The sequence below is a fragment of the Agelaius tricolor genome, unplaced genomic scaffold (genome assembly GCF_023055355.1).
Source record: "Agelaius tricolor isolate 1412-34295 unplaced genomic scaffold, bAgeTri1.0.p SCAF_6, whole genome shotgun sequence".
NCBI lineage: Eukaryota > Metazoa > Chordata > Aves > Passeriformes > Icteridae > Agelaius > Agelaius tricolor.
The window spans coordinates 2,812,784-2,835,528 of record NW_027269266.1 but is presented as its reverse complement, the minus strand read 5'-3'; the positions used below and the strand labels follow the sequence as shown (position 1 = coordinate 2,835,528).

Sequence of the window (22,745 nt, the reverse complement as noted above, 5' to 3'; positions counted from 1 at the left end):
CTGGGTGGGTAAACAGGCTGAGCTTCACTGTGTGTTGCAGAGCCTCCATGGATGAGCCTCTTTTCAGTATTTCTGCTTTTATAGCTCAGCAAATAATTTGTAACAAATAGTTTCTTCAATTAATTGAGCTTCTCTGCTCGGGGGGCAGATGGCAACCTTTAAAAATGGATTCCCAATGGAAAACTAGACAATGGCATTCTTTGGCCAATTTCCCTTGCTTTCAGGTCAATGGCAGTGGTTATGATTTATGCCTGTGCTGACAGCCACAGACCCATGGGAGAGGTGTGCTTTTCCCCATCTAGATTCCTGGGATTTATTCATCTTTTTTCCTTTGTACCATGGGCTGCTTCACATGCTACTCGCTTCTTTCCATGCTGTTGCCATGACCAAGAGTATTTTTTCTGTTTTTCCCCAGGGGCACAGGACCATGGTGATGCTTCTGCCCAGCTGCATCCTTCCAGGTCCCAGGGGGAGCACGGGGCAATGAGAAATGATTTGTAACCCAGGAGGGAAAGTGGTTTCCAGGGTTTCCCAAGATTTCTCCTTGGTGATGTGGATGCTGCCAAGACTGTTGTCTATCCCCCCCTTAGGGACAGGCAGCCACCATCCACAAGGCCAAAAAGTTTGGGAAAACCACATCTCAAGCACTGATTTTTTACTTTATTTAGAGAAAAGAGAAAAGGTTATTGTGTCACACAAAGGACATTAGTGAAGACACTGCCGTATTCAAACAAAATTCTTTTATTGAAAGTGTAATGGAAATTTCTTCATATTGCTTTGATGAAATGAGAGACAGCAGCTGTAGACAAATATGCTTTTTTTTTATAAACAAATGCAAATGGATAAGGTAAAAATAAAGCATTTTTTTAACTTGTACCTTTAAGCAACATAATCACAATATATACACAAAGAAAGCTAAAATAAAGCTATGTTGAAACCAAAGTGTTTCAACCAATACATTAGATAATTACAGATTGTGTCAATAAATACCCAGTTTTTAAACTGTTTAACAGGCAACTTTTTACACAGATACCAAGAAGAAAAAAAAAATTATATATTTACAATTCAGTGCCCTGGGGAAAAAAAAAAGAGAAAAAAAATATTTTTTTTCTTTTTTGGCACCAACACAAATAAAAAGAATAAATTACTGAAAAAAAATCCACAAGGCAGGAGTCAATCCCAATCATTCATTTAAAAAAAGTGTGTGTGTGTGTGTATATATATATTTATATATAAAATATATAAATATATTTTATATATATAAATATATATATGCAGAGAAACCTAGGAATGTTACAAAATACATTAGTGCCAATAAATACAGAAGGCTACCAGACTTTCAACTGTCAGTATTTTGGATGCAGTCTGAAGGAACTGAAGGAACTACCACCTAGGAGATAACCGGAAAGGGGATTCTTCAGTCTAAAGAAACAATGACGACAATGAAAAATAATAATAAAAATAATAATTATAATAATAACAATAATAATAATTATAATAATAGATATATCCAGGAAATCCTCCATCTGCCAGTAGTATTCCTACAGTCGCCCCGGGGGCGATGCCTTGCGGGAGGAAGCGGCAGCGAGCGCGGGCTCAGGACCCGCTCGTGGCCATGGGGGGGTCAGCTCCATTTCCAAGTTGACCGGCTCAATACCAGAGAAGATGTACAATTAAATAGCAATAATAAGGATTTTTTAAAAAAACAAACCCCAAGCAACCCACGTTTCGTACGCCAGAAGTTTCCTGAATTGCCGGCAGGTTTGCAGCGAGGCACCTGTCGAAGAGCAGGTATCCAAGAGCACCATCCCTGTGGTTGGGGATAGAAACAGTTCAGCCAATGGAAAAATCCTCAAATCCATGTTTCGGGGTTGGTTCCCTTGTCTGTGTGTCTCTGCACCCCCAGAAGTTTCCTCCAGCTGCTCCCAGGGCAGCAGAGCTGGGGACACCAGAACTGTCTCCTTGTCCTGTGCTGGTAATGCCAGGAATCACTCCCATCACCAAATTTTCCAAGGGGGGAATTTAAAGTTGGTAGGTTTTAAATCCATTTTGCTTTTTCCATACCACTGGTGTAGGCACTTAGTGTATCTCTGATGCACAGATTTTTTTTGTCCAGTTACATCTCGTGGCCAAACAGTGTCTTGCTCTCAGACTGACTTAAATAGCAAAAGGCCAAGGCAGCCTCCAGTATCCTTCCTCAACACAAAGGTTTCTCTCATTTTAAAAACCAAAAGCCTTCAGTTTTTCAGCTTGGTCTTCAGGTCTTCAAAAACTGTACTCACAGGGTAAATAACCCAAAACATTTCATATCCATCTGTTTTGCTTGAATTACTTGATTCACCTATATAAAAATACAGTACAATCAGTGTGACCCACTGGATTTTGGAGCTGCGACATCCTTGGTGCTGGGGAGTCTTAAGGAGCACTTGCTGAGGAGCTTGAGCACTGTTGCTGTTTTGGCTTTGCTCTCCCAAAGCCCCCCACGAGGGCTGCCAAGGTCCTTACGGTTCCACCTCCCCACCGCTGCTGACAGTTCCTCTGCATATTCAGGCACCATAACTGATGGGGAAAGATCTCATGGCCAAATCCCTAGGAAATTAAATAAATTATAAAATAATTTACAAAAAGGGCTTGGGTTTTGTTTCGTGCTAGTATTAATGTTACTTCTTAAATAGTTGAAGGTTTTGCTTGCTTTGCTCTCCACAGTGACATTAGGGAGACCAAACACCATTCTCATGTCTATGACAAGGCTGGGAGAAACCAAGGGATGTTGCACAAACTCTTCCCTTGTTCCTCCTCTCCCACACCACTTCTGTTCAGTGTTTTTAGAAATGTGAAGTGAAGACCAAACAGCCAACATCATTCAGACTCAGAAAAACCAGGGTCATCTTCCTCTTGAAGACCTTATTGCCCTTCCAGGTCATCGACAAACCACAGTGCTATTCACGTACTACAGGTAGAAAATAAATAAATACAGATATATTATGCAAAAAAATATGATTGTACACATAATACATCTGAGGTATTACCAATTTAAATAAGGTTTCATGCTAGTTCAAGCTTCAGTGGCTAGTTAAATTCTGGAATTTGCAATAAATAGATGAAGAATGATTATGTATATAGTGTATGGATCTCTTCTGTAAACCTCATCAGATTTAAACGTAAGAGTGTGTTGGGCCGACTCTTACGCAAACCACAAATTTTCACAATAAATACAGCTTCAAAAAGTTGCCTTAAAAAGTTCCTGCAACACTGAAACGTTTCTAGAAGGGGCTGTATGGACGACTGGCAACGTTAGCGAGGAGTTTTTCTCAACAGGTCTTTTCGTACAAAACACAAGGAAATTCTCATGTGAAAGTCTTTCTCCCTCCCTCCCTTCCCCACCCCGTCATGAAAGTTTAGAAATTTTTGCACAAACAGCGAGAGAACTGATTGTAGCTGCAGTATGTCAAAACGTCCATGTTGTATAAAGACCAAAAATAGTTAATTTGCTTAGAAAGTCTTCTGCTGTTGCTGTTTTTTCTTCCTTATATTTGAGTAGCACACCATCCTTTCAGTGAAAGTTTGCCTGTCCAACTGTTCCTCCGTTTTCCTTTCGGCATCAGTCCTTGCCTGAGCCACATCAGTGTTTCACACCTTCACTGTCTCCATCAGTGATGACTTGATGGCATCCTCCAAAAGTTGATTGTCTGTGAAAGGGGCTGGGGTTTCAGGGACGGATTCGGACAAACCAATGAGGGACTCCAAGAAACAGGAGCCCTGATCTCCGGCTTGCGGGAAGCCAGGGAAATTAGGCAACTGAAACTGTAACGCTGAGAAGTTATCCAGGTTCTCATACTCCTTTAAGGAGTTGTAAAGGGGTCCCAAGTTATAGTCCGAGAAGGACTGGAAGAAATCCAAGGAATCAGAGGAAAGGCTGAGGTCGGCATAGCTCTTGGAGCAGGGCTCAGTGGAGGAGGGGGCGCAGCAGGACAGCCCATCGCACCTCCCGTGGGCTGCATCCTCCAGCAAACCCCCGCTGTCCTGGTTGGCATTCTCATCCAGGCACTCTGAGAGGTGGGACAAGTGGCCAGGGACAGGCTTGACCTCGCTGCCGTGGTCCTCGATGAAGAAGTCGGTGGGATGGAAGCAGCTGAGGTCATCCTGGCCACGCCTGCTCTCCTCCTCGGCGTCCGAGTCGTTGAAGTGGAGGATGCGCGCCAAGCCGTCGTCGTCCACGTCCGACTGGGATTTGTCGGAGGGGAGGCTCTCGTAGGGCTCCTCCAGGTCCTCGCTGGGGTGGGAGGAGATGGAGGAGTCTGTCATGTCACTGCTGCAGCTGTTCTCCCCCAGGGCCTCCAGGTCGGGGCTGAACTGGAAGGCAGGCGCCAGCGGCACCGCGCGCTCCTCCAGCGAGCCCTTCCCTGCCGCGCATCCCAGCGCAGGGAGCCGCTCCCGGAAAGGGGGCTCGGCCTCTGCCACCTTCTCGCTGCTCTGCTGCTGCTTCTCCAGCTCCAGCTTCATGATGGTGTGGATGAAATGTGTCTGCACGCGGGCCTGGTTGAACTCGATCCTGCCCTCGGTGTTGCCACAGCCATCCTTGGTGCAGCCGCAGGGGAAGGAGGTGTGATCCATCTGGCAACAGGGAGAAGCAGAGAGGGAGGGTTAGGATTGAACCCAGTGGCATAAAACCAAAACTGCCCATGACTTGTCTGCCCTGAGAAACCAAGTAACAGGTGAGGGGTTTAAAGCAGGAAAGAAAAAAAAAAACAAAACACCCATCTCTTTTGAAGAGGTGTCATAAAAAGCTGGATTTCAGTACAAGTGAAGAAAAAAGATTCCAAAACCAAAAAGGTCTAAAAGGAGACATAAGGGAGCAAAAGTGAGTTTTTTCTTTATTGTTATTTAATAATTTCACTATCTGATCTGCAGCAGCCACTAGAGGGGAGCTGTGACACACACATGGAGCACCCGTGTGTGTGCACCCACCTCCGCCACCCCCAGCTTCCAAACACGGCACCGAGGGAGAAAGCAGCGCCCAGAATAGGGAATGAGGCTCCCTAAATACAGCTGGGCAGGCACCTGCAAAAAATACCCTGAAAAATATAACTCACTAATTGAATAGAGGGGGATTATCCCACTGTGCAGGTGGCCTGCACAGCTCCACTGTGGGCTGACGCTCAGCTGACACTCCCACGTTCGCCTGAGCGCGCTGGGATTTGTGACACACACCAGAAGTAAAAGGAATTAAAAATAAAACCTGGGGGAGGGGGAGAAAGCGCAGCCTCGTGTGAGGAGCAAGGAGTTCTTCCTTGCAGACATTCCCACGTGGCCCAACAGGAGATCAAGCAGGTATGGATCTCGTGGGAATGCAAAGCAGGGACATTCTCATTGCAGTGTGGGGATGGCTGAGTGTGTGATTTGGGAAGAGAACACTTTCAAGCAGTGCCTGCCTTGCAGCCTGAGGGATGCTCCAAGAGCTTTCGTCACCTCCAAGAGCCGGTGGGAGCAGATGGATTTACAGGCTGCCCCAGCTCTGTCCAAAGCTTCCAAAAAAAAAAAAGCAAAACAAAATGGTCCAAAAAGACACATGAGGGAGCAAAAGTAAGTTTTTTCTTGCTCACACCCCCCCTGCTCTAACGCACATCTGGAGCCATAGCATCCCTCCATGCCCAGGGGAGAGGCTGTACCTGACATTTAATGCCTGCCAAGCTGCAGCTGCAGGTCTCGGGGTCGCAGACCTCGCGGCAGTCGCAGCCGCAGTCCTCCCGGGACAGGCGGATGTTGTGCAGCTCCCGCTTCTCCTCCTTGTCGATCTTCTTGACGCCCACAGCCTTCAGCAGCGCCCGCCTCTTCTTGGCGGGGTAGGGCTGCAGGAAGAAGCCGTCCTCCAGGTCCACGTTGCTGACGTCGATGTCGTCGTCGGAGATGTCCTCGATGGTGAGCTGGTTGGCCTCTTCCGACTCCTTGGTGCCGTTCATGGTTAGCTGAGGGCAGAACATGGACAAAGCCTCAGGGGATTGTTTGGGACTCAGAGCCATTGGAACCCCCCAGGTGAGGGGAAACAAGGAAGGAATGAGCTCTCCCCCATGGTGGCCAACCTCAGGATCAACATCTAAGTCAGAGCCCACAAAGACCTGACTGGAGATGTGTCCTGGAATATCAAGTATCTAAACCAGAAATGAGAAGACTTTGGGAGACACCAAAAAGAGTCTCAAGTGGATCCCAGAACAGAGAGGTACTACCAAAAGAGCAAAAATGTCTTCTGTGTCTTTTCACTTTTCTAAGGAGGAGAACTAAATTAAAGTCCCCCCACTGGAGCCTGTGTTTTTTGGAGACCCAAACTGCGAGCTAAGGATTGATGCTCCCAGGTCTCAGAGGCTCTTGCTAAAAACTGGCCAATTAACCAACAGCATCCACCAGCTCCTCATCAACCCAGCCCCACGCTCCTCACTCACTTTCCATTTCAACGCTTCCAACTTCTCCTCTTTCAATTTCTCTTCGAGCTTGCCCCGACGGACGTTCTCCTGCTCCTTTGAAAACTCTGCCAGTGTGAACTGGCGGGAGGAGCTGTGTTTGCTCACCATGCCCAGGGTACAGCCCCCACGGCTGGGCACGCTCGTGAAGCCCTGGCAGCGTGGGAAGTAAAACACAGTGACCCGGTCAAACTCCACATTGTTCTTCTTTAGTCGCTTGGATTTCTTCAGGATTGATGTGGCTAAAAAGGGGAGAATCAAAAAAAAAAAAAGAAAAAGCACTAAGCCATGCTGCAGATGGAATAGAAATATTACAAACAGGCAGGATTTGTAATTACTCTCTCAACAGAAAAACACTGGGACAAAGCTACAACATTGCTTGGTGGTGTTTTAGGAGCTAACACTTCAGGGGTGGGATGAGGATGGAGAGGAAGCTGAACCAAGCTCTGCTGCATCAGAGTCAATGATGAGATTCACCCTAAGAGGTGGCTGCTGCTTCTCCTTCCTGCTTGACTTCCCCCAGGAACATCCATTTGCTTATTCTTCACGTGTGGCAGAGCATAATGAACAAGCAACCAGCCATCCTACACATCTGTCTCTCTAAATCCACTCTGCCCCATGCTCAGGAGCCCCTGGTCTGCTCCTGGGATGCCAGGGCATTGCTATTCCTGGTGCTTCATGGCTCCAACTTCTGTGGCAGGGCAGAAAACAGCCCAAATTGTTGTTTTTTCTGGTACTTCCTTTCACCATCCACTGGGAGGAACTCTGAATCTATGGTTTATTCTCAAGAGACTCATTTGAGAGCAGCTGCAGAGATGTTAATCTTTGTGCAGGTGATGCCTGGGTAAACACGGCAATACATGACTCTGGTTTATCTTAAACTGCTGAAACATGCTACACATCACTTAGAGCAGAGCCTCTCCAGAGATACCTGGCCCTGCACAGCTGCACATGCAAACACAGCAGATGCAGGGGGACTAATTAGTCAGGGCAGGTTCAGAGTCAGTGAGTTTCCACGAGTGTGGCCTGCCAAGAAAGTAAAGCCAGGCCCAGCCGTGTGAGGGTGGCAGGAACAAGAGCCAGCTACACCCAAATTTGTGGTGGGGAGGCATTTCTGGTCCCATTCTCTGCTAGTGCAGGGGTGCTTTGGTTGGAAAAAAATAACCCAGAAGGGGTGGGTGACTGCTGCAGAGCTGGGATCAAGCCCTGCTCTTTGGGAGGCAGAGCCACAAGCAGCCCTGCAGTGGGATCCAAGGAAAAGACTGCAACAACCCAAGGGGCTCAGCTGGCTTGGTGGGCCCCAAAGGCTGTGAAAGTGCAAGACTGGACAGTTAACTGCACCCACATTTCACAGGTCTCACTTGCCAAAATATAGTGTTTCGGTTTCATGTGGAAAAAAAAAAAAAAAAGATAAAAAAGAAGTGTTCACCCAGCTGTGTCAGCAGCTTCTGCTCAATAGCTGGGGGTTCACACTGGGCCCTGCAGTCACTCTGATCGTATCTTTGCACTGTGAGTTGCATTTTCACAATAACCTTGACTCAATCTCCTAAAACACGAGCTCTTTATCAGAAGGCACGTTAACCACCACGATCATCTATCGGCCGAGCTGCTGCACTTTGGCATTTGCTTCTCTCTCCCTGCACCCCTCCTCTGAAATTGTTTTCCCATTCCTGACCCTTTTCCAATTGAGCCAGAGAGTACAAAAAGTTCATTGTTTTGTCACAAAACCTGGGAAGACAAGCAAGAATGAGACTCTTTATTATTACAAGACTTCTAAAGCCTTTTCAGACCACTGCGTGTTTGTGTATGTCTGCTAAGTGGACCTTAACTGCTATATACAGTGGGTGTTCAGTATAATTTACTAGGTTGGACTATTTCTCCTCCATGAAGATGTTCTTCTATTGTACTTTTTATTTTTCCCTTCACACGGCAGATAAAGGGCTTTACAACACTGCCTTCTGTGTGTTTTCCTAAAAGCTCTCAAAACTTACATTGCTGGGAAAACAAAATAGCTTTTATCTGTACTAGCAGCTCAGGCAATGTCAAACGTGTCATGTTCTTTGGCAAAGTACCCAATTTACGTAGGAAACAAGTTCTGAAATGGTAATTACGTTACTGGTTAATCATTTTTTAAAAAGAGCATTACAGGCCTTCACTGTCTGATTAGGTTTTGCCTGTGAAACAGCTTGACAGGGAATTGAGGGATGGTGGGATGGTCCAGCAGCACAGGCTTGGAGGCACCCACATGCCTTTGTGCACACCCATCCTTGGGTTTCTATTCCTGCAAACCTGGACTTCAGCAAAAATATTCCAAAGGAATTATAAATACTGGAAGGAAGGGCTGAGGAAGACCACTGTGAGGTGGATGGATGATTATAAACCAGTGTCATGACAGGTGGCAGGTGCCACAATCACTTCCAGCCACAAAGGTGTGTGCCCCAAGGGGGTCTCTGTGTGGTGGTGACCCACCAGCACCCTACAAAAAACCCATGCAGAGGCGTGGCTGATCCTGGGAAAGCCAGAGCTACTCACGGGTGAAGCTGGACATTAAGGCAGAGCTGGGCTTGGGCTCTCCACGGGAATTCTCCTCATCGGTGTCCCAGCCTGAGGATGCTGAGGAGGAGAGGGGGGAGCAGGAGGAGGAGGAGCAGTAGGTGCTGTCATCTCCCAGCTCTTCATACTTCCTTTTCAATACTCCGCTCATGGTGACGCCGTTTTTGTCATATAACTGGAAAACAAAGGAAAAAAACCAACGTGAGGCCAGGGAAATTTTAGCAGTTTCTGGTGATGAGCAGGACAGCTGTAACCCCCAGCAAGGCTTCCCCATCAGATCCACTTGGCAATGCAGATGTGATTCCCAAAAAGTGCTGCCCCTAAAACACCTCATCTCACTACACTCGCTGTGCTCACCTGTGAATTTCTCTCCCATTTCACTGCAGAAGGAACTGACTATCCCAGACAACAAACTGTCCAGAAACCAATCCAATCAACACAAATGTCATCAAACAGTAAGTATTACATTTTGCTTACTAATTCTTTTATGTTCACTCCTCACCCAGATCGCTTTCTATGCAGTTACAGCTTTAACGTCTTGCTAATTACAAAAATAAGCCAGTTTGCAGAAAACAATCTGTTGGCATGATTTACTTGCTACAGCCCCCCGGGGAAACAGACTTATTAAATGAAGCACTGAAATACAAATATATCAACTGTGAAGAACAGCCCTTCTCCTCACGGTGCCTTTCATAGTCAGTCCCCCATTCAATAAGCTATTCTTGTTTAGGCTGGGTTATGTATCAAGCATAGAAGCAATTAAAAACAACGCAGCTAATTAAAAACAAAGGAGCTCTGTACTTGCCTAGATTCCTAAATTTCCTGCATGCTTTGCCCCTGCTCATCTTAAAGGAAAAAAAATAAAAGAAAGCCAAAAATAACTGTGTTGCATCTTTTAAACTCTGCTTTTATAAAGTTTGTGCAAATTCGGGAGATGAAAAAAGAAAACACGAAAGCCTTTGCCTACAGTATGTTTGGGCAATGCTCTCAGGCACAGGGTGGGATTCTTGGGGTGGTCCTGTGTATGGCCAGGAGCTGGGACTTGATGATCCTTGTAGGTCCCTTCAACTCAGGATATTCTATGATTCTAATGGACATCAGCACCCACTCAGCCTGGGGCGCACTGATGATGGATCATTCCACCTTTGAGACTCTGGCAACACCACCCCAGCTCCCCCTGCTCCTGCAGGAGCCACTGCCAGCTTATTTGGGAGCCATCCCCAGAGCTGAGAGCCAGGCTGCTGCCTGAGGAGTGGCTTGCTCTGACCCCATCCCTCCAGGCTGTAAAGCACAACCACGGTGGGAGGGATGCAGCCCCAGCCCAGGAACTCCAAGGAGGGGAGAGGCCCGGCAATGTGTGATGCTAACAGCCACCCCATAATACACAAAAGCTAAAGCATCCCTAGAATTTGGATAACCTGGGACAGTAGACAGCCCTGGGATGGTGGCAGTGCAGATACAGGGGTGCCAGACACCCAGTCCACATCCCCTCCCACCACACGAAACTTCTCCATTCTTTGCAACCCAAACACTTTCTCACCCCGCTTTACATGTCTGAAGTTTTTTTTTTTTTTTACATGTCTGAAATTTAAGTCTCTGAAAAAGAAAAAAAACAAAACAAAAAAGCACTAAACCTGCCCTTCTGACAGACCAGACACCACACCAGTGGCAGAACCTCCCCACCATGGGATTTTCAGTGTCCCGACAGCACCAACCAGTATCACGTGGCAGGACAGGAGCACACAGCTCCTTCCAAGTCCTGCACCAACCCTCCCTAATTATGTTTACCACCAGCTTCCCAGGAGACAATAGTCACCTTAAAGGTCAGAAAAGTCCCTGGCTGAAGCACTTCCCTGGCCTGGAGGAGTTAATCATTGGCTGCAAGGTGTGCTTACAGGGCCAGCACGTCCCCCTGAACCTGGGGAGAAGTGATCCCTCCATCCCTCCTCCTCCTCCTCAACAGACCTGGAGCTGCAGGTGGCTTTGCCACAGAGGGGTTGTTGTTTTTTTGGCCCTAATCCAAAATAGATGCAGAGAAGGTGGATTTGGCCACCCTCCAGCCCCAGCAGCACATGTCCTACCCAACACCTGGATTAACCCCTTCCCTGCCTGCTCCATGGCAAAGCTGAGCTCGCAGGTGGCCACAAACCAAATAACAAAGTTTTTATTTGCCTTATTTTTGTGTATGTGCCTCCTGCTCTGTCTCATGTTTGCTTTAAGAAGCAACCAGGAACAAAGAAATTCTCCAAATCCATGGCAGGGGTGCAAATCAAAGCCTGGGCTGCTTTTTGTTTGCAGACCCCACTGTCTACCTGGAATGGGCAAAAACTTTGCAAAAAAAATATCCCACATGTGGCTTGAAAGAGCATCAGCTCGTGCTGCAGAGAGAATGCTCCACAGGACAGTGAGGGATGCCACTCTAGCCAAGGAAGGGAGAAACCAGCTCCCTAAAATGCCTGTAGGACACATTTCCAACAGCAAACACCCTCAGAGATGCGATGCTGACCACATCCATGTCCCGTGGGAGACACTGGAGGCTGCTGGAGCAGCCAAGGCCACGCTGCTGAGACAGGGATAACTCCCAGGGTTGGACCAAAGATGCAGCAGCCCTGATGCTCAGGTCACCAGCCAACCCAACAGCCCATCAGGGGCTGCACCACATCCCCCCAGACCAACCCCAGAGGGAAACCAGAGCGCTCTCCTGCAGCCAGAGAACCCAGCTAACACAAACACCAAGCCAGAGCCAAGGCAAGCTGTGCATAAGATGGTGCAATTCTATTTATTTATTTTTTAAATACTATCACCAGCCAGGAGGATGAAGGGAGGTTTGTGCAGCTCCCCATCTATGAGAATGAGCCAAATGGATAGGGGAAAAAAAACCACTTTTGGCACGCTGGCTTCTTCAAGACACCTATTGTTTTGTTAATGCAAAGGAGGCGTTGTGCAAACAGGATTCTCAGCTAATGGGAAAAAGCTGGTGAACCTGCTGCCCACCAGCCAAAATATAGTGATTTTCTCCTGTTACACCTTCCCCCTCATTGCTGATTTATGGCTGTGATGTTTTCCAAGCCAAATTTTCAAATCCTTCTCAGGAGAGACATAGTAGAGCTTCACCCATCAGTGTCTGTTTCTACCCTACCCCAAAAAATCCTCCAGATGGGCATTTTACTGTCAAAGCCAGGGTGAGCCTCTGCTCCCCTCCTTGCCCTGGCATGTGGAGACAGAATTCACACCAGCAGTTTAGATGCTGCCTTTAAAGCCATGTCACCAAGGCCACTGGTCACTCATCCAAAAAAGCCCAGAGGCCCATTCAGACACAATGAGGATATTTTAATTGCAGTAATTTTGCAAGGAACCTTAAACCCACAGCAGTGTCTTAAAAGCAAGTCCCAAAAATGTCCACAGCAGCATGGAAAAAAATAAATATCTATATCTGAGTTTGCCATTGCAAATCTCTGCAGGCACCATGGAGTTCAGGATTTTACCACCTTCTCTTTTTTTTTTTTTTTTTTTTTTTACATAACCTGAAATAAAATAATCCTATCTTCCTTTCAGTTGCCAAAAAAGACATTCTGTTCTTGGCTAAAACTTCTTACTCATCTATTTTACTGAAAACAGCTTTTGGAACAAGTACATAATGCAATGGATCAAACCCGCAGGAATTCCTCTCTGGCACCAGAACTCCCACTATCCTGGGAATACTTTCTAACAAATATTTAGCCCAGATGTGCATTCCTTTCTTTCTCTCTCCCTCCTTTTTTTTTTTTTCTTTTTTTTTTTTTTTAAAGCATTAAAGTTTGGGTGGGGGGAATAGGAGGGGGCAGTCCAGTTGGGGGGGAAGGGAATCCAATCTGCAAAGTCCCATTTCTGGCACCCAACAAGTTGCAGGGTAAAGCCCTAATACACTGGAATGCAAGGAATTAATGTTTTAACTATCCTCCTCTTGGACGACGTCTCAACAGTAAATATTTCGAGTAATTTAGATTTAAGAAGGTTTGGCATTTGTTTAGCCAAGTGCAGAGGAAGGCAACTAAAAACCCCTACCAGTGTCCAGTCTCCAGGAGACTGCACAGAGAGGCTTTGGGCAGAATTAGGAGGAGGAGATGTTTCAGTGCTGTGTTTTGGGGCTGTAGATGTGCTTTGAAGCGTCAGGCGATCGCAGCAGCGCAGGCAAAGCAAAGGAAACTCCTCACAGCGACTCCAGCAGCTGCCTTTGCTTGTGCCACAATTCCCATGGCATTGCAGGAGAACACCCAGGAGCAAGAATATTTCAGATTTTGGGGGGCTGGTTGGTCGCTGGAGCATCCTAAAGAATGGAAGGATCCCGATCTGTGCATGAGTTATTGAAAGCAAAGTTTCTTTTGCCAAGTGATTCAGGGAACACCAAGGAAACAACAATCCCTCCGACCCCCCCAAAAAACTCAGCACAGTGCACTAAAAGCATTTGTTTCCCGGTGACTTTCTGAGCTGGTTTGCTGACTTTAAAGCTCAGGAAGACAAAGTGGCATTTTGCATCGCAGGAGGGCAAAGCGGGTTTATTGCAGAGCGCACCGAGGTGGATGCACTGTTCCCAGCACACCGGGGCGCTGGGAGCGAGTTCAGGACCGCGCTGAGCCGTGAGTCAGAGCGGCTCCCGCTCCCTCCCCCGGAGCCGCAGTGGCTGTGCAGGTCTAGCAGGAGTAAATATTAGTTTAAAAAACACCACCGCATATTTTAGCCAGGTACGGCTCCGAGGGCAGCTCGTGGAGCAGCGCTGGGGGAGTTGCTGGGGTTGGTGTTTGTTTGCACGCCGCCGTTTCTTGTGGGCAAAGAGATCTCGGTGTGAGAATCCCCCAAAAAGTGCTGCGGAGCTGAGCTTGCCGCTCAGCAATCCCAGAAATCTGATGTCTAACAGCAGCGGTGAGCCCAGCAACACCTCAGGGTTATTTAATAATCGCCACACTATCAGCCCTGATTCATTGCTCAATCATTTAACTATTTTAATTCTTTGCATATTTACTTAAGTGGTTTCCCCTGTGCCGCCGTGACAGCCTCCCGATGACAGCACTTCCCAATTTCGGGGCTGACTGGAGCCAAGGGGAGCGGGATCATCCCACCAGGAGCCTCCAGGGGACAGTCCCACGCGTGTTCCCAGCCACATAAAGCCGTGCTTTCCAGTTCAGACCAGATTATTTTCACCCAGCTGGGTCTAAGGTTTCATAACCTTGCTCCGGTTAAAAATAGCCTCTGCCTACTATGCAACAGCAAAACCCAAAGTACGTCGTGCTGCGGAGTGGGAGCATGAATCAGTCCGTAGCACCACGAGTTTATGCTCCTGTCAGAGACTGAGCAGGCAAAACACCTTCCCCGGAAGGAGCAGCAGAAGTGTTTACTCCATCTCCTAATTTTTGGAAGGCCACAAAGAAAAAAAAAAATAAATAAGAGAAAAAGAAAAAAAAAAAAAAAGGCTTGTCAGATTTTTCTACCAAGCCCTTACTTCTTGCTGACAGCTTGAAAGGTAAATAAGAGATTTCAGCAAATACATTAAAGGTTATCTGACACGGCCCAAAATGAAAGGAGGTTCGGATGTATTCGGCGCAGATTGTGCTGTAACAAACAGAAAAACAGCGAAGTGTGCTTTGTCTAGGAAAATCCTCTATTTGATCACACCTCATGAATAATTCACACCAGGTTTCCATATTTGTCCTCCTGTAGGTACACGCTGTGCAGTTACCTTCCCTGCTATATATACGCACGCATTTCCTGCGCTGAATTATTAAAGCCTTTGCCGGGAGCTGCGGAGTCTCTCCGGGAGGAGAACAAACCCAACCATCCTGAAAATAACCCCGCCCCCCCACCACACACACACACACACACCTTGACGGGCTACCTCTGCAAACTGCTCAGCAGAGCAAAACTAAAATCACTTTCATGAAAAAAAAATAAAGTAATAAAATCAATTAATAATTGGTGATCAATTCCTGATAACAAATGATAAGACTTGACCTGGCAGTGCTGGGTTAAGGGTTGGACTCGGGGATTTTAGAGGGCTTTTCCAGCCTTTAAGGATTCCCTCATTCTGTGACTTCGAGGTTCGTAAACGGCCGCGAGGGTTTTCCCTCCATCCATCCCACCCAGGCGATGGCATTCCAGGCGTTAGTAAGGCTGAGCTGCTTTAGGAAAGGGCTGTCCCTGTGTGTCAGCCTCTTCCTACAGCGACATTATGTAACTCGGAGGTGACAGACACTTTTGAGGATGCCGGTGGTAGAGGAGGGAGTGGGGGGGGAGCAGGCAAAAAAAAAAATTATAAAAACCTGAGAAAACTTAGTACCCGAGGGCGGGAGGCAGGGTATCCTTTTTTAAAAAAAAAATTATTTTATTCCCTCCTTTTTTTCAGGTGGGCTGTAAAAGCCGCGATGTCTTATTTCGGGAGGCGGGGGGGTGTGGGGGGTGCCCCGCTCCGTCTGTCCGCCCGTCGGTCCCTCCGTGCGCCCGTCGGTAGGTGTTGCTGTAGCGACGGGAAAGCATCCCCAGCCGGGCGGATTTGGGGAAGAGCGAGCCGGCAAGGCTCCCCCCAACCCCCTCCCCAACCTTTCTCTCAACATCAAAAAATTGGAACCGCGGCCGCGGCGATGGAGCGGAGCCTGGACTTACCGGGGGCAGGGGTGAGAAGGGAACTCTGCGCTACTCCTAATAAATAGTATAAAGCTGCTCGGGTGTCCGTAGGGCAGAGTGCGGGGGGCCGGCTCGGGGGCGCAGCAAACCCGCAGCCCTTCCCCCGAGGAAGGAACGCGGTCCCGCTGCCCCGGCGGCTCCCGGAGCTCCCCGGCGGCTCAGCCCCAGCCGCAGCCCCGCCGGGCACAGCAGCGCGGCCAGACGGCGCCGGGGCGGCGCGACCGCCGGCAGCGGGCGGCGGGCACCGGCAGCGACCCCCGGCACAGCCGGCGGGACGGCTCCGAGCCGGGAACCGGCGGCCGAACCCCGCGCTGGGCAGGCACCGAGCGGACCCCGCAATCGCAGCCCTCGGTGGTAAAACGCGAGCCTCCCCCTCGCCGCCCACGCCGGCTCCCCCATCCCCATCCCCATCCCAATCCCCATCCCCATCCCGGCGCCGCTGCCCGCCCGGTCCCTACCTGCGGCGGCGGTGGCGGCTCCGGCTGCAGCGGCGGTGCCTGGCGCGGCGCCTCCCGCTCCGCTGCCGGGGCCGGGCCGGGCTGCGCCGCCCCGCGCTGCCCTTTTCCGTCAGTGGAAAACTCCGGGCTCTGACGCAGGCGGTGACAGGAGCGGGGCCGGCCGGCCCGCCCGGCTTCCTGCCCCCGCCGGGCGGGGCGCTGAGTCAGGAGCGGCGGGAGGCACCGCCCCGCATCGCTCCGCACCGCCCCGCATCGCTCCGAACCGCCCCGCATCTCTCTGTACCGCCCCGCATCGCCCCGCATCGCCCCGCATCTTCCCGCATCCCCCGCACCGCTGCGGGTCCCACGGGGAAGCTGCGTCCCACAAGAGGTTGAGGAGCCACAGGGACAGCATGGACCCCAAAGAGGGTCTGAGTAGCACGGAGGGATAGGGACCCCAAAATGGATTTGGGTTCCATGGGGAAGCTGTGTCCCACAAGGGGCTGGGGAGTCACAGGCACAGCGTGGACCCCAAAGTGGGTCTGAGTAGCACGGAGGGATGGGGACCCCAAAATGGATTTGGGTTCCATGCAGAAGCTGTGTCCCACAAGAGATTGAGGAGCCACAGGCATAGTGTGGACCCCGAAGTGGGTCTGAGTGGGGACCCCAAGTGAAAACCCAAATGGATTTAGGTCTCAAAGAGGGGTGTCTATACTATGAGGGATTGGGAAGTCATGGGTACTGCTTGGACCCCCAAGTGGTCATGGGGTGCTGGGACCCCCAAAATGGATTTGAGTCCCTCAGAGAAGCTGTGTCCCAGAAGGAACTGGGGAATCACAGGCACAGCATGGGCCCCAAAACACATTTGGGCACACAGGAGTCTGGGGACCCCAAAGCAAGAGGGTGTTGGCTGCTTCAAGGATATCAGAGCCCACAAAGGGTTGTGAATCCACAGGGAAAACTTGGACCCCAAAACCAATTTGGGTACTACAGGGCCTTTGGGTCTTACAAGGAGTTGAACACCTACATGGCAAAGGCTGGACCCCAAAATGGATTCAGGCACCACAGGGGGCTGGGGACCCCCAAGCAGGCTTGGAACCTGAAAGGGATTTGGACCTTTCAGAGGGTTTGGGTCCCTGCAAAAGTTTGGGATTTGGGAGCCATGGGCACAGCTTGGACTCCAGAATGCATTTAAATACCACAGGGGGCTTGGGAACCTGAAGCAGGCATGGACCCCAAAAAGGGTTTGGGTGCTTCAAGGTCATTGGGGCCCATGAAAGATTGGGTACCCACAGACAAAGCCTGGACCCTGACACACATTTGGGTTCCACTGGGGGTTTGAGCCATGCAGAAATCTGGTGACCCACACAAGGGCTGGACTCCAAACAGATTTGAGTCCCTCAGGGAGCTTGGGACCCACAAGTAGGCTTGGGCTCTGAAAGGGATTTGGACCCCACAGATGGCCTGGATCTGTGTCTGGGATTTGGGGCCCACAGGCACAGCAGAGACCCCAGAATGGATGCAGCTGTTTCAAAGGGCTTGGGGCCCACAAGGGGCTGGGGACTCACAAGCAAAGCCCAGACCCAAAAAGAGATTTGGGCATCACAGAGCTTTGAACCCCACAATGGTTTGGGACCCACAGGCAGACTTGACCCCTGGAAAATGTCTGGACCACGCAGAAGGATGGGGACACACAGGCCAGGCTTGGATCCCAGAACAGACACCACAGGTAATTTGGGACCCCTGAGAAGGGCTTGGAGCCTGGAACAAAACTGGGCCTCACAGGATGGTTGGTCCCAAAGGGATTAGGGACCTACAAGCAGGATGTGGCCCCCACAAGGAATTTGAGCCCTATAATATGTTCGAGTTCCACAGGAGAAGCTTGGCCTCCGCACTGGGTTGAGGTCCAAAAGCAGAGCTTAGCCCACAGGCAAGAATTGGCCCCAAAAAGAGTTTTGGCCTCTGGTGGTTGGGATCCAGACCTGGGAGTCAGGTTGGATTTGCCTTGCCTAAGAAGGTGGATGATGCTGAATTGGGGTGTGTGAGATTATTCCTGTGCTCTACTGTGAGCTCCTTAGCTCCAAGAGGCTGCCCACACAGTGCTGCAAGCCAGAGTGCTGACACTTCTTTCCAGGAAGATTATTTTACTTGTAAACCTCTGGGGATACCTCTCATGGGGTTTTTGTTGTTTGGTTGGTTTGGTTTTTTGTCTTTTTTTTTTTTGTTGTTGTAGTAGTTGTTTGGGTTTTTGGTTTGTTTTTTGTTTTTGTAATACAGGTGTCTCATGGGAAGCGGTGCCATCAGGATTTTTACTCCTGGTCATGCCCTGGTGTGTGTCAGTGATTCCTGTGGGCATGACATCCCCAACACCACTGCAAGGCAGAGGGTGAGCTGAGAGGTGAGCTGAGAACACCCTCAAGCTGATTTTCCTGCTGGTTGGTTCTTCTCCTCTCCAGGTGCTTCACCCTCTACCCAGCTCACCCCAAGGCTCTCTCCCGAGCCCATGAAACAACAGCTGGGTACAGAGGCACGGGAGGGATGAGCTCAGATTTTGCTTCAAACGTCAGAGAGGCAATCCATAATTGGAGGTGGTGCCCTGATGACGGGTGGGTCCTGTCTTTGAGGCACAAGGGCCTTCCTGAATTCACCCGCACGCAGCCCTCGGTGGCCAAAGCCGCGGTTTCCCTGAGGTTTCACTTACCATGTTTGGACATGGCCGTGATTAATACTTCCTAACAGGAAGATGTCATGCATGCAGGCTTTCCTCTTCGGGGTTCGGGTCGAGGGTGGCCAAGTTCAGGTTGTACACTGGCTCCTCACTTCCTCCATCTCACAGGCTACACCCTCCCCGCCAACCCTGCCGTCCCCTGGGCTCAGCCCAAAACGGGTCCTGGCGCCAGGGAGGTGTCACCACGCAGCCCCTGGGGACACAGAGAGCTTCCACGGGACTGGAGCAGGGTATAATGTCACCTGTCTCTGCACAGTGTCTGTGGGATGAAGGGGGGGCACTCGCTGCCCTCCCCGAGCTGAGTTTGGCATGAAACCCAGGGTATGGGGGAAAGGGGATATCCTGGAAAACAGCTGGAGAGGCTGCCAGCAACCCCCAGCTTACCCTTTTTCTCTTTTGCTTCTAATAGTTTTAATGAAAGTAAAGCCACTCTGAGATAGGAATCCCACACAGAGCAGAAATTATTTAGCAATTCATTCAGGGAATGAGCAATTCTGCCTCCACACTGCCCGGAGTTGTGTGTGTCTCAAAGAGAAGGGGGAGTTGAAACAAAACTTATTTTTCAAGTGAAAATTTTAATTTTTTTTTTTTTTTAAATCAACCTAAAAGCACTACTTTCAATAACTGGAAGCTTACACAGGAGAATAAATAGCCCTCAACCCATCTAAGATGTTTTCCTGTGTTAAAAGAAACAGGTTAAAAGAAATATCTCAGTTTGACTCAACGTGTATTTTGTTGCTTCTTTTCTGAGCCTCATTCCTCCAACAAATTAATTCATGAGAGAGAGAGAGAGAGAGAAAAAAAAATCAGTTTCTCTTTACCCTGAGCCAGTCTGATGAGGTTTTTTAACGCGGTTTTTTCACCTCTCAAGGAGCATCCTCTTTTCCCTGCAGCAGCTCGCAGCCCCTGCGCCCAGGAAAACCCTCTGTGCTTTGGCAAGGGCTGCTGGCAGCGGCGGCCCGGAGCCGCTTTCCCTGGCTGGGCGCCACGGGAGCGCTGCTCCGGCGGGAGGAAATTCCCTGCTGACCGGCCGCGGCAGGGATAAGCGCCCTGGCACCGAGAGCGAGCGCAGGGAGCGGGGGAGGATTCCTGATACACGAGCACTGAGATAAGAGGCGTGAGCTGGACAAGCTCGGGATGGCAAGCGCCTGGCTGCCGGTTTTGTGCTTGCCCTCTGCAGCAGGAGAAGTGGTTTTCCTAGGGTTAAAAGGCTCTTGGTGCTTAAGGATGGGTGAATCAGGAATATCTGGGCTTGGAGATAGGATTTTTTTTTTTTCCTGGTTTTGTGTCACATCACTGCTGCAGCTCTAAAAAAGCTTATCAGCTGTATCTGGCTGTGGTTGTGTTGCTGGGTGCTGTAACAACCCATTCCAGAAACACAGGGATGTGGGAAAAGAAATCCTGGCTAAACCAAGCCATCTTGAGCAGTCAGATGTTCAGCATCACCCCTGTGCCCCAACTTGCCTCCTGACCCTGGTCCTCACTGATTTTACACCAACACAGCTCCAGCATCTTCTGCAAAGTTGCTCCTGTTTTGAGGCAGTCACATCTCTAGGATTTAAAGCCCTGTGTGCTGTGCTGTTATAGACCTGCTGGGTAATTATTTATACATTTACCAAAATGTGCTTTCTTGATGCTGTCAGTCCTTGGTGGAGATCAGGACAGGGCAATTCAGTGCTCTCCTCCATCTACAGGCACCCTGTAAGCTTGAGAGAGATGCAGAATGTGACCTGTTTGCTGGTGAGCGCCGATATAATTGTTAAATTCCCAAAAAACACACCAAAAAAATCATCACCCTGAGCAAAGAAGTGTTAATTTAAAACGTAGGCATGAAATGGGAATTGTGAAAGCGCCGCGCCGCTTCGGCCGCTCGCCAGCGATGGTTAGCGGGCACGGAAAGCAAGTCTGACAAAACCCCACGTTCTGCAGACAGCTGAGGACACCTGTGTCCTCAATTAACCCAGCTCACAGCCAACTTTGGTGCCACCAGAAAGCCTCACACCAGGGTTTGGAGGTGGGAAGCACAGGAGTGCTGTGCTCTGTGCTCCTTGACATTTCGTGAGTCTCCTGTTTTAGCGCTGAAACCTCTCAAGTGATGGGACCGCTGCGATTTCTCTTTCAAGGGTATGGCTCTCACACAATAATTAAATCTCTGGCTTTCAAGCATAATTGCCAATGACAGTGCCTCCGAAATTGCTTCTTTATGCTCGACTGTTCTGTCTCCTGGCAGAAAGGGCTCCTGTGAAAATAAGCAGGAATAAGAGTTGTGAGTGGCAGCAAAGGCAAGAGGAAGAACACAAAATCCATCATTTTCCCCCAAAGGACAAGAGCTATCCCCAAACATTGAGGTGGCCCAAACCCTGCACAGGCTTGGATGCCTAACAGGCCCAGGAGGAAATGGTAGCTCACAGCACAGCTCCATCATTACCAGGCCTGTTGGAAAAATGCAATTTTTCAGCACTAGGACCTGTGTCCTGCTCCAGGTTGGTAATTGGTGCTGTTGGCTGTGAGCCAGGCAGCACTCACAGCTCTGTCTTGAGAGGACAAAAACCTCCATTACTTTATGCTCCCTAATTCTCCCAAGGTGTGCTGCTGTCTATCAATGGAGTCACCATGAGGTAATAGAAATTACAAACCTCCCCAGACTTATTTGTCTGAAAGAGTTTCTTGTAAAAATACTTATATGAGTCTCCAGAACCGTGGCACATGAGAATGGCAGAGAAGAGAAAGCTTGCAAATTAAATTGCAACAAAAGGCTCTTTATCATAAACTATGGGGGAGACTGGGTGAGAGGGTTATTTCACTGCTGTTGGGCTGGCTGGGGACAGCATTTAGGGAGAAAAAGCAATTTTAGTTGTCTGTTTGTCACTTTGCAGTGAAGCTGCTCTAGACCCCAAGCTGTGTAGGGTGATGGGATTGGCCAGATGCCACTGGGGCTCGTTTCCTACCCTTGCCAGTGTCTCACTGTGAGCTTTGGTAAGCCCCTGCCCTGTCACTTTGGTGGCCCACTGTGGCAACATCACAGCTCCAGTCTCACTTGCTTTGTGTGGCTTTTGCCTGCCAGCCCCCACCAGCCCCTGCCCTCCTTGCAAGGAGCACCCTAAACCTTCATCACAGCCCATTCCTAACCAGCAAAATCCATCCAGAGCAGCGGTATTTGCAGTGATGTGATAGGCAAGCTCTGGAGGAAATACCTGAGCTCTCTGAGAAAGTTACTACCCCCTGCCTCCAGAAAGGCTGATGAGTTGAATCCAGGGTCTCAGTATGATCCTATTTTGATGCAAATTCGGAGCAAATGGGCTGGACTGTGAATGGGAACATCTGGGGTGCTGCACACCTGCCCCCATGAGTGCTGGTGAAGCCTCCAGCACAGGAGCAGTGGTTCCTTAAGAATGAAGAGTTTCAGAGCAGAGAAGTCAGGATCCAAACCCATTAAAAACAACTTTATGTCTAAAGCTCAATTTTCTCCTCTCCTCACTCAATTTTCTCTTTTACAAGCCCACAGCTCGGGGCAGTGGCACTGCTTCCCCTGAGCAGCTCTTGTAGTGCTTGAGCTGGACTGAAACAGCAGTAAAATCCATGTGAAAATTATATATACAGGTAGGTGTGTGTGCATCTCTTTATATTTTACTTGAGGGACAGAACTCACAGCAAATCTTCCAGCCAAAAAAAAATTTGCTTTTTCTGCACCACCAAGAGCTGGAGCAGTGTTTGGTGGCCACAGTGGCTACAAGTGATGCTTCAGTGCTTTTTCCTCAGTTCCAGAGCTCTAGATGATGGTACTTGTTTAAAACTGGGAGCTACCAAAAAGGCACCAGGTCCACATTTGTGTGCTGGTTTTATCTGTGAGCTGTCACTATCCTTGTGACACTTGCAGGATGCCCAGGGTCACTGGCTTTTTAGAGGCAGATCCTGGTG

The 22,745-nt window shown here is 49.3% G+C and overlaps 1 protein-coding gene across 1 annotated transcript; it reads right to left on the bottom strand.

The window, feature by feature from the left end:
• Positions 1-723: 723 nt before the first annotated feature.
• On the bottom strand, positions 724-16,323 carry CSRNP1 (cysteine and serine rich nuclear protein 1). Its single transcript, XM_071428520.1, has 5 exons — positions 16,121-16,323; positions 8,988-9,183; positions 6,438-6,697; positions 5,670-5,966; positions 724-4,614 (listed from the first exon to the last, which is right to left on the bottom strand). The coding sequence occupies exons 2-5, from the start codon at positions 9,157-9,159 to the stop codon at positions 3,631-3,633; spliced, it is 1,713 nt and encodes a 570-aa protein (XP_071284621.1). The 5' UTR covers positions 9,160-9,183; positions 16,121-16,323; the 3' UTR covers positions 724-3,630.
• Between the last annotated feature and the right edge of the window lie 6,422 nt (positions 16,324-22,745).

Excerpts from the sequence above, each read along its gene's own strand:
- CSRNP1 (XM_071428520.1), bottom strand. The coding sequence starts at position 9,159 with ATGAGCGGAGTATTGAAAAGGAAGTATGAAGAGCTGGGAGATGACAGC. Across the intron at positions 6,698-8,987 it reads CTTAATGTCCAGCTTCACCC|CCACATCAATCCTGAAGAAA; the intron begins GTGAGTAGCTCT and ends TCCCCTTTTTAG. Across the intron at positions 5,967-6,437 it reads TGGAAGCGTTGAAATGGAAA|CTAACCATGAACGGCACCAA; the intron begins GTGAGTGAGGAG and ends TTCTGCCCTCAG.